Source organism: Aspergillus glaucus (assembly GCF_001890805.1).
Source record: "Aspergillus glaucus CBS 516.65 unplaced genomic scaffold ASPGLscaffold_16, whole genome shotgun sequence".
In the NCBI taxonomy this organism is placed as follows: Eukaryota; Fungi; Ascomycota; class Eurotiomycetes; order Eurotiales; family Aspergillaceae; genus Aspergillus; species Aspergillus glaucus.
The window spans coordinates 667,166-682,157 of NW_019170468.1; the positions used below are offsets into that span (position 1 = coordinate 667,166).

Consider the following 14,992-nt stretch of genomic DNA (forward strand, 5'->3'; position numbering starts at 1 on the left):
GCGAGGCCGAGGAGGGGTTATATTGCCAAGTAGGCTGTTGAAAAAAGCCTGGTCATAAAGGAGAGGGACGAAACATGGACACAATGCCACTTGATTTTCCCATGGTACCTTTTGAAAGTGATTGATCGGGAAGACCCTAAGCATCTTCCCCTTTACATGACCTTGTTCATCATGGTAATCAAGCTCATATGGTTCGATAGAAACCGCAGACGGGCTATAGGAAATCGGCATGTATAAAGCAGTACATGCAGTTATAGAACAACCCATGTGTTCTTTACACTCAAAGGCTGCACAGTCTGTGCATCAAGGGAGCTAACCTCACCTGATTCTACTTGATCATCTTGTTCCGGTTTATTATCGTCTCGAAAACAGGTCTTTGTTCACCGTTGTCTGTCGATGCCGCGCTCGAGCGTCACCAATCAGCCGACGAGTTCGTGGATGTCATAAGACGAGGAGAGAGCTATCAAAAGGAAGTTCACGAGGTAATACAACAGTGCAACTGACCAAGACGTTTAGGAAGGCTGGATGTGTACTTATCCGAGAGCCGAGATGTTTGAGATGAGAACTGAACAGTTGAAGGAGGCGATCGCTAATACTACTACTATAACACTAACTATATGAGAGGAATGCAAACTTCAACTTGAACTAAACAGTAACTGATGCGAAGCTTTGAAACCGAAGTTTAAAGCTTACCTACTTTTCAACCCTCCTTCAGGGCGGTTCTTACTGCTCAGTGAGGCTCTGTATCGGTATGAGCGATTATCTTAGCAGAGACATCCATGAACCATGTCAAGATTAGATGCGATGTACTTTGTATACATGGGCAACTCGTATTGATGGCAAGGATACCCCTTATTTATTCTAGAAGGCTGAGTGAAGCAATCGTGAAACAACTACCATACAGGGCAAAACCGCGTGGCTGTGGATCGACTCGGATAGCATCCGATTGAGTCTAGAATGAGAAAGATAGACGCTGTGAGGCATTTTATGGCGTCTCCTTTTCTAAGAACCGTCAGCTGAGTACTGTTCTGAGTAGAGAAATAACAGTGCGCAGTAATAATAGCAGCATAGTCGATTAGTCGTGAAGCAATAATAGGGATGTTCTTAGTAGCACTCTGTAGAGTGCGAGAGATCAAAAGACCAGCGGGGTTTTGGAGAACCTTTATAAATAGACCCATTGCTGCTTCCGCAACGGCTTTCATTGTCATTCACTTTTACTTTTTCTCTTCATTCTCATAATTGTCTCTCTTCTACACGAGATACTCAATATTCTCCTGATAACTGGGGAACACTACCTGCGTGCTACTACTGTACCTTTTTTATACTACTCCACTTGACATCTGAGCCAAGAATTCTGCATTCTTATCGATCGAGATGTCTTTCTCCGGCCGTCGCCTGAGCATTCTGTCCCCCTCCAACCGCCGTTTCTCGGCCGGAAAGGACCTTTCTTTGAATGGTGAGTCTCTTTCTGGATATTGTTCAAGCTATACTGGTACGGATCCTGAACCTGTATGCTAATCAACCGCCAGAACTCCGCTCCGAAACCCATCGTCAATTCCGTGCTGCCCACGAAGGTCACCGTCCCCATGCCGGTCTCGATGCCTCCCGTGCCTCCACCGGTGTCGTCTGGTGTACAGAACGCGCGACCGAACACGGCTACGCTGAAGACCCTTCTACCTGGGCCAACCTAGGCCAGGGTGCCCCCGAAGCCGACGACGAGATCGAGGGCAGTTTCCCTCGTCCCACCTCCATCCCCATCACCTCTGCCTCTCGCGAATACGGCCCGACCGCGGGTATCAAGCCCCTCCGTGCCGCGGTGGCCCGCATGTACAATGAGCATTATCGCCAGGGAAAGCCTAGTCAGTACACTTGGGAAAATGTTTGTATCGTGCCTGGTGGACGAGCGGGGTTGATTCGGATTGCGGCCATTCTGGGCAATTCGTACCTGTCGTTCCCTATTCCGGATTACTCGGCGTATTCGGAGATGTTGACGCTTTTTAAGAATGTAAGCGCGCGCAACAGCTGGAATGTGAGGTGTGCTTGCTAACGATTGAGGATGTAGATCGCTCCTATTCCTATTCCCTTGGCTGAAGAAGATCACTATCACATTCACCCCGACAAGATCGCCGAGGAAATCGCTCGTGGCACATCGGTGCTCCTCACATCTAACCCCCGCAATCCTACCGGACATTTTGTGTCCAATGAAGAGCTGGCCAAGATCCAGGACATCTGCAGAGATCGCGCTACGCTGATCCTGGATGAATTCTATGGTGGCTACAACTACACTACTGACTGCGATGGATCGACTATCAGTGGTGCTGCCAACGTGGAGGACGTCGACCAAGATGGTTTGTCTCCTTTTTTCAATTGCTTGTATATGGGCGCTAACTCAATGCAGACGTGCTTCTGATTGACGGTCTTACCAAGCGTTTCCGTCTCCCCGGATGGCGTATCGCGTGGGTGGTTGGTCCTAAGGAATTCGTCAACGCTCTGGGCTCCGCTGGTTCGTACCTGGACGGCGGTGCCAACGTTCCCTTCCAGGAGGCCGCCATCCCCATGATGGAACCCTCGCTCGTGCACACTGAGATGAAGGCCCTTCAGCAGCACTTCCGCGAGAAGCGCGACTATGTTTTGAAGCGTCTGCATGACATCGGATTCCGCGTCCGCGACGTTCCCGAGGCCACCTTCTACATCTGGCTCGACCTCACCTCTCTCGACCCCCCTCTGCCTGCAGAGGCCAACATCTCGGATGGTTTGAACTTTTTCAACGCGCTTCTGTACGAGAAGGTCATTGTTGTCCCTGGTATCTTCTTTGATCTGAACCCGGCCAAGCGTCGTGATCTGTTCGATAGTCCTTGCCACCACTTTGTTCGTTTGAGTTACGGACCCAAGATGGATGTGTTGGAGAAGGGTCTGGATGGTATTGAGCGGGTTATTCGTCGTGCTCGGGGAGAGTCTGTTGATGAGGAGGCTGTTGCGGACGACTAAATTAGCGTGTAATAAGATAGACATATTAGATAGCAATCATGAGAGTATTACTTTGTTTAATTGTGTCTTACATACAAATCACGTGACGTTCCAGACCATATCGCCCTTCCCCCTTATGGTTCCGTTCTTTTAACTCCTCAACCACCACCCCAGTAAGCAACAAACCCGCTTGGAGGACACCAAACCCAACAACCGCAAAATGCGACACCAACCGAAAACATGAAACCCAAACTCTCCCGCATCCTCCACCTAACCGCCTTCACCTTCCTCTCCATCGTCCTCCTCTGCCTAATCCTCCTCACCCCCTCCGACGCAATCTACCAATGCTACGTCACCCAACGCCTAATCAACATCTTCTTCATCGCCGGCGCCTACATCGTGACTTTTATCCTGGCCGTGCTCATCTACGCGACTCGCATATACACAAATCGCAGCGTGTTAACGGGGATCCCCAAGGCGTGGATACCGGTTGAAAAGGAGGATGTCGGGGGTAGTGTGAGGAGACTCGTGATGGAGGGGTTAGCACGAAGCGCGGTTATCGCATACCAGGCTAGACCCAGGGACGTCCTTGTTGAGGAACAAACCCAGACGCAGACGCAGAGCCAGCAGGTACAAGCGCAGCAGGAGCAGGGACTTGTTGTGAATCGCGACCGGCCGCCATGGGGAAATATCGAGCATCCGGGGTGGTCGTCGCCGGAGTCGCGGGATTTGCCGGATCTGCCGTATCGCACTGTTATTCAGGAACTGCCGCGTTTGATCGAGGCGAAGGCTGTTTCGCTTGCGCCGCCGGATCCCGTTTTTACGGCTACGAGTTATAGTGCCCAGGGAGGGGGGCTGGAGCAGGAGCAGGCGATTCCGGATACGCGGGTTGTGGAGGTTTTACAGCGACGGGCGTCGATGGGGGTGAGGGAGTATATTCAGCGGTTGACTGCGATGAAGGTTATACGGCCGCCGGAGGTTGGGGCGGAGTTTGTTGCGCTGTATGAACGGGCGCGGTTCTCGGCGCATGAGCTGTTTGAGTGTGAATTCCGGGAATTGATGCATGTGTTTGCGGAGGTGTTGAGGGGGATGAAGGGGCTTGGGCCGGAGAAGATTATGGAGTTGGAGGCTGATTATTCTGATGGCAATGGGAGTGATGAGAGGAGTATTATGACCTCTAGTGGATCACTTATTGGACCTTCTGATGAAGAAGGGGAGACGGATACGATGGATTACTCCCAGGACGATGACAGTTTGCGGCTGCGACATTCGTCGTCTGGGTATGGGTCCTCGCGCGAGGATTACTATTCTAACTATGCTACGCCGCGGAGTCGCATGTCTGCTGCCCCTTTTCCTAATCGGGCGTGGTATGAGCGTCCTTCATCTCGGAGAATGTTGGCGCCGCGGACACCGTCGATGCAGTCGCTGCGTCGAGTTCGGTCGAATGTTTCGGGGAGTTCAGGAGGGAGTGTGATTCGGTTGGCGGATCGGGGGGATATACCCTATACTTTTGATAGTAATGTATAATTGATCAGTCCAGAACTTCCAGAATATTTGTACTCCATACAAGTAGATGTATATCAAGCCGGGGAAAGCTTCCCTTTCTTGCTGGAACCACCCGGATGAAGGCTCTCCGGCACACGGGCCAATCGGATTGCGCAACACAGCGAACGAGCGCCGACAACTCGGGACGGGGAATGTTTGTGTGGCTCTTGGCAACGCATGCATTACACAACCAGTGATTGATAAGATCTTGACCGTCACTCCTATTCTTCACCATCCCCAACACCACCAGCAATACCCTCGTTAGTAGTTCTCACTGAATGTGAAGATGACAGCAACAATGCAATCGCTGTTCAAAAAAGGCGCCTCTCTTTTCACCCCGTCTTCCACACCCCCCATCTGCAGCGCCGCAACCTCCACCGACAATCTCGCCGTAACCTCGACAGAGGACTTCCGCACCGCCCCTTCGCACGAGCGTTTATTTCAGAAGGTCGATCCGGCCGTCGACGGTGAAGAATGTCTGCACGACTGCTCGAGTTGCACGGTGCGGTACCCGTCGAGGTTCGACGTGGATATGAAGGATAAGATGTATGGGAATATAGGAGGATGGGCGACGCATTTGCTCGTGGCGACGGGGAAAACAGATTGGGTGAGAGACGTGGCAGATGAGAAGGGGAGTTTGATGGAAGCGATTGAGAGGGGCGGGGTTGAGCCGAGCAATGGGGTAAGCATTGTCCCAGATGGACTGTTTCGGGGTGAGGATGCTGATGATGTAGAAACTCAAATTGTTGGCTTCGAATATACCGGTACCGGATGAGTATCATTATCATGAGCCTGGGAAACAGCCGACAAATGTGCTGCTCTTGCCCAGCTTCAGCATCATCGACCATGTCACCCCCGCATTAGCACCGGATCTGATCAACTATTTCGTCAACCCGGCAATCACCACGACCTCGCCACTAAAGACGTCAAAGGGCGAAACAAGCAGCGATAGTGAAGAAGCAGACGACGACCAACAACGACAATCAGACCAAGAACAGGAGCAAGAACAACAAGAAACCCCCGACATAAAAACCCTCACACCCCTCCGCTCGCGCCCGTGTCCCCACGCCGCCGTCATTCTTCTCTGCTCGCAGCGCACTCGCGACGTCCGCTGCGGCCAATCTGCCCCGCTTCTGCGCAAGGAATTCGAACGTCATCTCCGTCCGCTAGGCCTCTACCGCGAACTCGACGACGAACGACCCGGCGGCGTGGGGATATACTTTGTCAGCCACGTCGGGGGTCACAAGTACGCAGCGAACGTCATCGTATACCGACGAAAGAACTTCGACTGTTACAAGACGTATGACAGACATGACTGCGACCTGGCTCAAGAGGAAGACGAAGAAGACGAAGAAGACAGAGACAGCGAAGGAGCATCACAGGGGATCTGGCTCGCGCGAGTCCGCCCCGAAGACTGCGAGAACATCATCCGGTACACGGTGCTGCAGGGAAAAGTGGTCAAACCGGGACATCAACTGCGCGGTGGATTTGATCGCGAGAAAGGGTTGATTAGTTGGTAGTCCCTGTTCCTGTTGGCCCCTGTTCAAGGTCACGGGCGTGGACAGGCTGCCCCTGGTACAGAGGCAATAGAAAAAAAAAAAAAAAAAAAAGACACGGCAAAATAGAAAAGGAAGGTAAGAAGGGAAAGGGGGAATTAGAACTGGGGTGCATAATTGCTTTTGACGGTTCATTCTTCGTGGCATTGGGAAGGTTGGTTTGCGATAATTGCTTTTTCGGCTTGGAATTACGCGGGATTTGATTGGTAGAGGGTTATTTCGGGCATAGCATACACTTGTTTACTGTATCATAAGTTACTACATACAAGCAGACTAGATTAATTCAGATATAGAAATCTGTCATACAGAGGATATCACATCTGTATAAGGACAGAGTAGAGGTTACGAGATCATTGTCCAGAGTAGTTCCCAGAGTATTATGTAGAAAGTACTTGGCGGATCTAACTCCATTCTCCACGGAACCAGAGATACTGATATTCTCTAAATATGGAGACGGCAACAGATACTAGCCTCCATTCCAGATAGGGCGATAATCTTGAGAACCTATCAGGGATGATAATACAATTACCGTACAAGTACACACAGGCGAGTACAATACAGAGTACACAAAACAAATGAATACACATAAATACCAATAATTCCTCTTACACCAAATCCTCCCAAACCAAACCAAACCAAACCATATTCATCCTCTCATGAAATTGGATATGCAGAATGATGTCTTCGCTCCGGGTTTACTAAGATAATGATAATCAACCCGACCCAAAGCCAAACCCAGAGTAAACTAGCCGCTGCACGCTGATGTCAGTTATTCATTCGTGTATCTGTCTGTCTGGGTGAGTGATTATGTATGCCGCCGCAGTCGCGTCGCAGTAGTCTGTCGCTGTCGCAATCAATTCAATAGCCGTAACCTGAGGGGAGAGTGGAATGGAATGGAGTGGAGGGGAGGGGGTGGGCGAGGAATCGGAACCCTTTTCCAGTCTATCACCTTGTCTTAATAAGACAGGGAATATTTTAGTTATTGACATACATACATATGCGGTGAATTATATTGGATTTTTATCTGACAGGGGTTGGCGGCGCCTTTTCAATTAAACGGTTTGATTCTGGTGACTTTTTTCGCCTCTCTGACTGACCCGACCTGACTGACCTTTTGACTGCGCCACGAGTACCCGATGAGTCTCACTACTCGTTCTCATATGTAATAGCAATTGCTATTAGGAATAGTGAGGGAACAACCCCGCTTGAAGGGGCCTGTTAGAGGGCGCGGAATCGCTGGGCGTTGCATGGATCTTGGATATGACAGCCCGAGGATTTTCGCCCGATTTGATTACATGCTTCCCGTTTGGGGTATGCGGACGGAGTATCATATCCATTGACTGCGGCAAGACACTGAAGGATTCAGGATTCATTCCTGTTGAATATTGAATATTGGATATTCTTCAGAGATAGGGAATATTTCACTAAGTAACACAACAGAAAAAGAAAAAGAGAAAAAAAAAAAAAAAAAAAAAAAAAAAAGCAATATCAGCGTACACGCGGCAAATTTCAAAAGCAAAAATGAAATGAAACTCAGAATCAACGCCAGAAACACCCATAGGCTATGGCTAATGCAACCGCGGCAGAAGTTAAATATCGTAAAATAAAAATAAAAAATAACAAGAACGCACATCACTTCCATGGAGGTATCGAGGTATCGAGGTATCGAGCATCGAGAACAAAAACGCCTCTCCAGAGCCTGCTAACATCAGGGGGGAATCAAATGCCGGAGTGATCAAACAAGTAAAATATAAGAAAAAAGCACGACTCGTGTATGGTCATCAAAAAATCAAAAGCACCCACAGGTAATAAAGCAGCCAACACGTCGTTGGTATGTCCGTAATATGGTCAAATGTTGAATGTAGACCCGACTCAGCCAACTCCCAAAAACCTCCAGTCCGTTCCTTCCGGCTGGTCCAGCATTCGCATCGGTGGCTTGTACTCATAATTGCTGGGAAGATACGTCGACATCATGAGTGGATGCGTCTCCGTCATCGGCTGCTGTCCCGCATATGGCGCGGGCTGGTGATATGCTTGCGCTGGCGGCACATAGTTCACGACGCGATTTGCCTCGTACCGCTGTTGCATCAACTGTAGATACTGTTGCTCCACCTGTTGCTGCATCTGCTGCATCTCCAAAGGTGGCGAAACCGCAACGTTCTGAGTCACAAGGGGCGGCGGTGCCGGCTGCGACTCGGGGACCATCTGGGTCATTGGTAAGTTCTGTTGTTGCGGTGGTGGGTAAAAGTCGTGGCTGGGTGTCACGGACTGGGCATAATATGGTTGCTGTGGCAGGATATACTGCTCATTCGATATCGACATGCTGACGGGCGCTTGGTAGGAATGTTCTGAGGATGTATCTTCCGACGGCGGTCGAGTCATAGCCCCCGACGGATGAGAACGATGTTGATGCTTGGTCAAGGTGGTTTTGCGACAGAAGCTGTAGAAATCAATCAGTTAGCCAGTCCGTCGCTATGCGTATAATCTTGTGCGCATGCACGCACATGTGCGCGCGCGGAACCGGTGCCACCGTAGCTAAGTACCTTCGTTCGCATGCGGGCTCCTGGCAGATATAGGGTCGTTTTCCTGTATGAATTCTTCTATGGCGGGCTAAACTTGATGACTATGCGACATTAGCCAAGGCGATTCAGTTTTGGTACAGCAAACACTTACATCGGAAAATGCTTTGTGGCAGCCCTCATGATCACAGACATGAGGTTTTTCACCGGTATGTGTCCGGGAATGCACAGTCAACGCACTGCGTTGGATGAAACTCTTGTTGCAGTCTTGGACGTTGCAATGATAGGGTCGCTCATTGGTATGTATTCGATAATGTCTACAGAGATCCGATTTGCGATTGAACGACTGCTACCGTCAGCTGCCTGAGATTCTTCATTTTCTCACCGGAACAAACTTACCTTCCCGCAGTGCTCCCAGGAACAGTTAAAATCGCGACCCGTGCCTGGAGCCATGGCTGCGAAGAGGTGGCACCGGTGGTAGGAGAGGGTTGATCGGAGCGTGGTCGAGGCGGGAAGCGAAATGGTTCAGGTGGGGTTTGATCGTTGACCGGAGAAGATGAACGACAGCAATCAGAAAAAAAGGCCGAGCTGAGAAGAAACGAGCAAAAGATTAAGAACAAGTGAAGAAATAGATCTGAGATTGAAAACAGTAGTGGCAAGCGATCTGGCTAGAGAACAGGTATGATCAATCAATTCAGGCTAATCAAGACTGACTCGCACAATCGCCGGTCGGGGATTCGGGTTATCTATCAGTGGATGGCGGAGATAGCAAAAAAAGGCGGAGGGAAATAAATGTCAGCGAGAAAAAGAGAGAGACGAAGAAAAGAAAGAAGAAATAGCAAGAGCAGCAGCAGCAGCAGCAGGAGATTGATGAATCGAACGCGGTAGGTCGGGCTGGTCCGGGGACATAATAATAATAATCCACAGCAGCTGTTTGGCGGGAGTGGAGAGCGATGCGTTGGGTTGATACGAGCGGTGATCTTGATATTGAGGATTGTACGGAATAGAGATGAAATATCACGAGGGAAAAGAGAGTCGAAAAGCAGCTGTAATTGAGAAAAGCCGCTTTTGTGAAACATGAGAAAGATAGAAGAAACAAAAAAAAGTGAGAGAGAGAGAAAAGGAAGAGGCGTGGTCCTTATTTTACCAGTTACCATAAATACACAATACTCGTACAAGCCTCTGTATTTTGTACAAAACAGAAGAGACTGACAGTCTCTACGACCTCTCCTGATTGGCTTAAATGGACCGAATATGAAGTGGAGAAGGGTAGTCCCATTACCGAGCTGTCTTTCCGGTCATTTGGATGGTCCGCCCCACCTTTTGACGGAATTTAGGTTAGAAGGACCATATTAGCGCTTGCTTATATTGCTATTTGATTAGCTGCCCGGGGACGCTAATCGGGCCGGTGGTGGGGCAGTGGGGTTTTAACAGCGCTAGTCTGTGTATGGATTAATTTCCTGTACGGAGTGCAATAGCGTATCATACGCTTACGCAGTACATACAGTAATACCAGTCGTACCATACTGGTATGTACGAGGTTGTGTTATTCTGGTTTATAATAATAGCTATTATTGCTGATACTGTGGTACATTGGATCCGTTCTAGTAGGCATCTGTACTCCCGTACGACTATGTACCTTATCCAGACTTTGGTTTTCGGTAACAAAGTTCAACCATGGCTATCCCCTACTAATTCAGACAAGTAGACGTCCCGCCAAGCAAAACTCTCCTCCATGGCAGCCGTCTAATTAGATAACATTTTCAGCAAGGGACAATTTACCACTCTTTTACTGTTCTATACTGGTCTACGGAGTACACTGGTCTATACAAAAAAAGATGGAGTCGAGATCGATCTGCAAGTCGGGTCACATGGTTCAGGGTCTGCTGATCTTGCCGCAGTTCGCCAACAGTTCCATTTTGGGCCATTTGAGGATCTCCAGGTGTTTACTCTGAATACGCAACTCTCTTCCGTCAATCATGAGCCAGAATAATCCTCTAACGATATGTCGGTGTACTGTGTTCTGCGACTCATCGTGTCGTGTTGGATAAGTGCTCGTCGTGCAGCGTTCGAATTCTACAGGTAACGTCTCGTTCCTTCCCGTCCACTTCTGTTACAAGTTTCTCCGGAGTATGTACTCTGTACTGTACTAACTTTTGTTTCATGGAGACCATTGTGGATTACACGCCATGCAGGACATACAGAGTACTCCTCTGTTACCCGTACTTCGTACAGAAAAGATCCATCCCGTTTCTGGCCATTCCTCCGTAGCCCAGAAACCAGGTTTGCAATACTGCATTACCATGCTGGAGGAAGCATACGGAAGAATTCCTTCGCGCTGCCAACCCGGCCGCTCCTCTGTATACAACCTGGTTACAAGGAGACGCGTATCCCCGCATTCTTGTCGATTCGCCGCTGGCTGTGATTTGCGGGAATATATCCTCCGAAGTAGGCTCGTCTGCGTTTGTTTCTCATTGGCGCCAGATACGAGCCAGACAAAGCAACCAAGAAGGGAATGGGAAGGGCTGCGATAACACTATGTTGGTCGAGTAGCGGTCAAACAAGCGACGCATGACGCCAGGCGTGCATTCGTCCTATGCGATCCTATGCGGTTCTCTCTTTCTGTTCCTCATTAAATGACTAACACCAAAATCTCCGACGCAGCTTGATGTGTCGCGATCGGAAGTTTGCCGGAATATGGGGCGTTCCATTGTTCTTTGGGGATCATTCGCATTAGATTAATACGAGTCACTGGCCAGGCCATTTCATATGGATTGCCGCCATGAAAACACTATCCATCTGCACACTGATTGCAGAGAAAATCATAAATGACTCGAGATTGTCGGTGTGTCTCTGTATTCTGCGGATTTCAAGCCACTGCTTATCCCGTCAGTACCCGTCAGCCTTGTGGTCCTTGCAGCGGCAAGTCCACCCAAACTTGAGGCTGATAGACAGAGGAAGTCCAAGACGGAGGACATACCACAACGATCATGATTACCCGAGACCACATGGTTGCTAATCTATCAATACGAATGAATGATTAGGGGGGGGGGGCAATTGTTGCAACGAATCACATCGCTTCTGGCATTCATTTACTTCGGTGATACTCCGGAATCCAAGATGAGGTGCACTCGCTCGGTTATCGTGCCATCTTACGCCTTCGTGTCCGAATAAATAATAAACACGCTAACAGAGTCCATCTGAATCCTTCAAGGACATGATGGCGAGAAACTTGTACCCTGTATGGAGTATTCTTGGCTCCTCAGCAATGGGCGTCCTGCGTCAGCTTGTTGATCATCTGTTCTCAAATCCCGGAATCACTGCATTAGATCCATCAAGCCTACCAGTTCCTTAGGTCTTACATGTGCTCACATGGATTATACACCATACGGGAGATACTGTCAGCACATGCGGTATCATGGTCCAGGATGAAGCTAGATGGTTTGCGTTTCAGCTGTTTGGTGGTTTTCTGCATTTCGAGTCATGCTCTCGCAAGGGTATTGCAGATGCTTGTCGACGCATGAATCGACATTAACGGACGGTGATATTCAACAGGGATCTGTTCCGAATAAAGCCGGAGAGGCTTAGCAATGGTCAGTTTCAAGGATCATGAAGTATGTACCTGGCCATATTCGGTACCACCGTCCTGTGAGCCGTAATAACACCAATGCTGATTGCGAGCATTCTGGAAAAGCGTAGATACCTCAGGCGTACAAAGCGCTCCTGATAACGAACTTAACTATGCACGTGAATGTGCTTATTCATCCTCCCGTGGTCTCCAAATCTCCGAACTTCCTCCACAGCCAAAAACAGAAATAAACAACGTCGCCAGATCTCGATTAATTGCATCATGACGGACCAGGGTCAGCAAGGTCTGCAGGACCAGTTGTTTGTCTTAGTAACGGGTGCAAACAGGTATGTGCGGCTTGTTTGTCTGCTCCGTTTGGACAGAGCCCCCTGACCACGTAACTCCAATCGGTACTGACATTGAATCCAAAGTGGCCTCGGATTCACCATCTGTTGCCGACTAGCAGATGAATTCCTCACCTCTCGCCCATCTCACCAAACCCTCACGATTATCTTCACAACACGAAGCACTAGAAAGGGAACGGACACCCTAAACCGTCTACAAGAATACCTCCGCAACTCCAAGCCCGGTCCTTCGCAATCCAACCGCGTCACCTTCGTCCCCGAGAATGTCGACCTGTGCGATCTCCTCTCCGTCCGCACTCTCTCCCGCCGCCTCCTAAAGACCTTCCCGAAACTCGACTCCATCGTTCTCAATGCCGGATTTGGAGGTTGGACAGGGATTGACTGGCCAAGGGCGATTTTTGGGGTTCTCACGGATCTGGTCCATGAGGTTTCGTGGCCGTCGTATAAGGTTGCGCCTGCGGGGGTTATTACGGAGCGGCAGATTGCGAGCGCAGGCACGGACGAGAAGAATGATGAAGAAGAACCCCGATTGGGGGCTGTTTTTTGTGCCAATGTGTTTGGCCACTATATGCTTGCCCATAATGTGATGCCACTCTTGAGGCGGTCAGGAACGCAGAATCCGAATAATGGACCTGGTCGGGTTATTTGGGTATCCAGTTTGGAGGCTACGATTAACTACTTCAGTACCGATGACATTCAAGGCCTGCGCGCCACGACCGCTTACGAATCCTCCAAAGCCCTGACCGATATCCTCGCCTTGACCTCCAATCTTCCCAGTACAGCTCCGTGGGTGAACAGCTTCTATTCCTCTGACGACTCCACCCCCGACGACAGAAAACCAAACATGTACCTCTCCCACCCTGGCATCTGCGGAACAGGAATCCTTCCCCTCAACCTCCCTCTCTTCTACTGCATGATCGTCGCCTTCTGGCTCGCCCGCCTTCTCGGCTCCCCCTGGCATACCCTCTCCACCTACCTCGGCTCCTGCGCTCCCGTCTGGCTCTCAATCTCCACACAACCCACCCTCGACAACACAGAAGGGCCCTACCTGGCTCACGGCGGTGGACGCGCAAAATGGGGCTCTAGCTGTGATCTCGTCGGTCGTGACCAGCCGGCTTCCACGGAGGTCGATGGATGGGGTCACGCTGGTGTTGTTGGGGATGCAGTCGTGCAGGCGGATCGGGAGAGGAGGAGGAAGAGAGGCGCGGTGAATTTGACTGATGAAGATAGGGAACGGTTTGAGGAATTGGGGAGGGAGTGTTGGAGGCAGATGGAGGAGTTGAGGGTTAGGTGGGATCGGTTGCTGGATAAGGCTGGTGTTTGAGCTTGTCTAGCCTCTTGTATTCTTTTCTTCTCTGTGAAAATACTTATATATATTTAATTCATAATTTGCTTATCATAAGTGTATATAGTATGCATCAGGTGCGAAATAATGGACATTTGCTCATTTCATGTGCAAGAACAGCAATGAAGCTCAAAGAGTAGTGGCTAGTAAATGATCTCTAGCAGACAGACATATAGAGCGCCATGAGGATTGGGAGACAGGGAACATACTTCATCAACCCATACCTTACTTCTCTTATTTACTCCCGAATAGACATGCGCCTCCAAATCAAAACTGGATTATCTAATTAGAACACAAGCTGGTAAAATGTACGAATGGAAGAAGAGTAAGCCTCTGGCATCCCATGCTCAGAGACAATATCAAGGGCGTTGAGAGTACCTCCGCAAGCCGAAGATCTACGGTGGCAATCGAAGATGCACATCCGGGGTTGAGATAGTAGATAAAGGAACACGGACCCAAGCTATGAGATTCTCGCGACTGTATCGTCCAGTACTGCTTCCGAACTGAGGTGTTCTGGTCCTTAGATTACGAGCTATCGACCTCCTAAGCTGACATCTGTCTATTAGACACCAAGTAGAATACTAAGGCCTGTTTTTTTTTAAAAAAAAAAACTCACTCATTACAAGAAAGTGCGTCAGTGACCAGGCAATTCGCTACATCATACCGTATATATCACGATGGCTTCTGGTCAGAGTCATATGTGTTTCCTTGCATTGGGAAGACTACTATCAGAATAAATGTCATCGACAAGCGATTCTTTTGTATACTGCCACGATGGGAGTTATAAGCCGAATGTTATAGCTGATAGCGTATAACTGAACTGTTTTTCTGCAAGTTCCGTCCAGTTGCCCGATACGGGTGCCGCTGCTTTTATGAGGGCAGCACCTGAGTGCCCCGTGAGCGTTCGGGGCCACTCACTGATTGCTCACTGAGCACGCACCGGCTACTTCAGGCTTTTCACCCCAATTTTGGATATGAATACACGCCTTGATGCTACTCACTCTTACTTCTCACTCTTAAGATCTTATCTTGCATGCATCGTCTACTGTCACGGGCTCGGAATAGAAGATAATAACGAACTGAATTCCTATCTTGACTATTGTAGCCATCAACGAGAATATCGAATC

General features: G+C 49.4%; 4 protein-coding genes across 4 annotated transcripts; 3 read left to right on the forward strand and 1 right to left on the reverse strand.

Moving 5' to 3' along the window:
- The first annotated feature begins 1,067 nt into the window (after window positions 1–1,067).
- ASPGLDRAFT_49691 (pyridoxal phosphate-dependent aminotransferase) lies at window positions 1,068–3,034 on the forward strand. The gene is made up of 4 exons (XM_022547159.1): window positions 1,068–1,456; window positions 1,530–2,005; window positions 2,063–2,348; window positions 2,399–3,034. The coding sequence occupies exons 1-4, from the start codon at window positions 1,375–1,377 to the stop codon at window positions 2,986–2,988; spliced, it is 1,434 nt and encodes a 477-aa protein (XP_022398974.1). The 5' UTR covers window positions 1,068–1,374; the 3' UTR covers window positions 2,989–3,034.
- Window positions 3,035–3,207: 173 nt separating this feature from the next.
- Window positions 3,208–6,032, forward strand: ASPGLDRAFT_75906 (sucrase/ferredoxin-like domain-containing protein; the record flags this gene model as incomplete). The annotated part of the gene is made up of 3 exons (XM_022549825.1): window positions 3,208–4,483; window positions 4,917–5,194; window positions 5,247–6,032. 3 exons carry the CDS (start codon window positions 3,208–3,210, stop codon window positions 6,030–6,032), a joined length of 2,340 nt encoding a protein of 779 aa, XP_022398975.1.
- A 1,908-nt stretch (window positions 6,033–7,940) lies between these two features.
- On the reverse strand, window positions 7,941–9,040 carry ASPGLDRAFT_131026 (putative C2H2 finger domain protein; the record flags this gene model as incomplete). The annotated part of the gene is made up of 4 exons (XM_022541005.1): window positions 7,941–8,508; window positions 8,612–8,691; window positions 8,742–8,933; window positions 8,987–9,040. The coding sequence occupies 4 exons, from the start codon at window positions 9,038–9,040 to the stop codon at window positions 7,941–7,943; spliced, it is 894 nt and encodes a 297-aa protein (XP_022398976.1).
- Window positions 9,041–12,437: 3,397 nt separating this feature from the next.
- Window positions 12,438–13,844, forward strand: ASPGLDRAFT_37565 (3-keto-steroid reductase; the record flags this gene model as incomplete). Its single annotated transcript, XM_022544841.1, has 2 exons — window positions 12,438–12,502; window positions 12,587–13,844. The coding sequence occupies 2 exons, from the start codon at window positions 12,438–12,440 to the stop codon at window positions 13,842–13,844; spliced, it is 1,323 nt and encodes a 440-aa protein (XP_022398977.1).
- Between the last annotated feature and the right edge of the window lie 1,148 nt (window positions 13,845–14,992).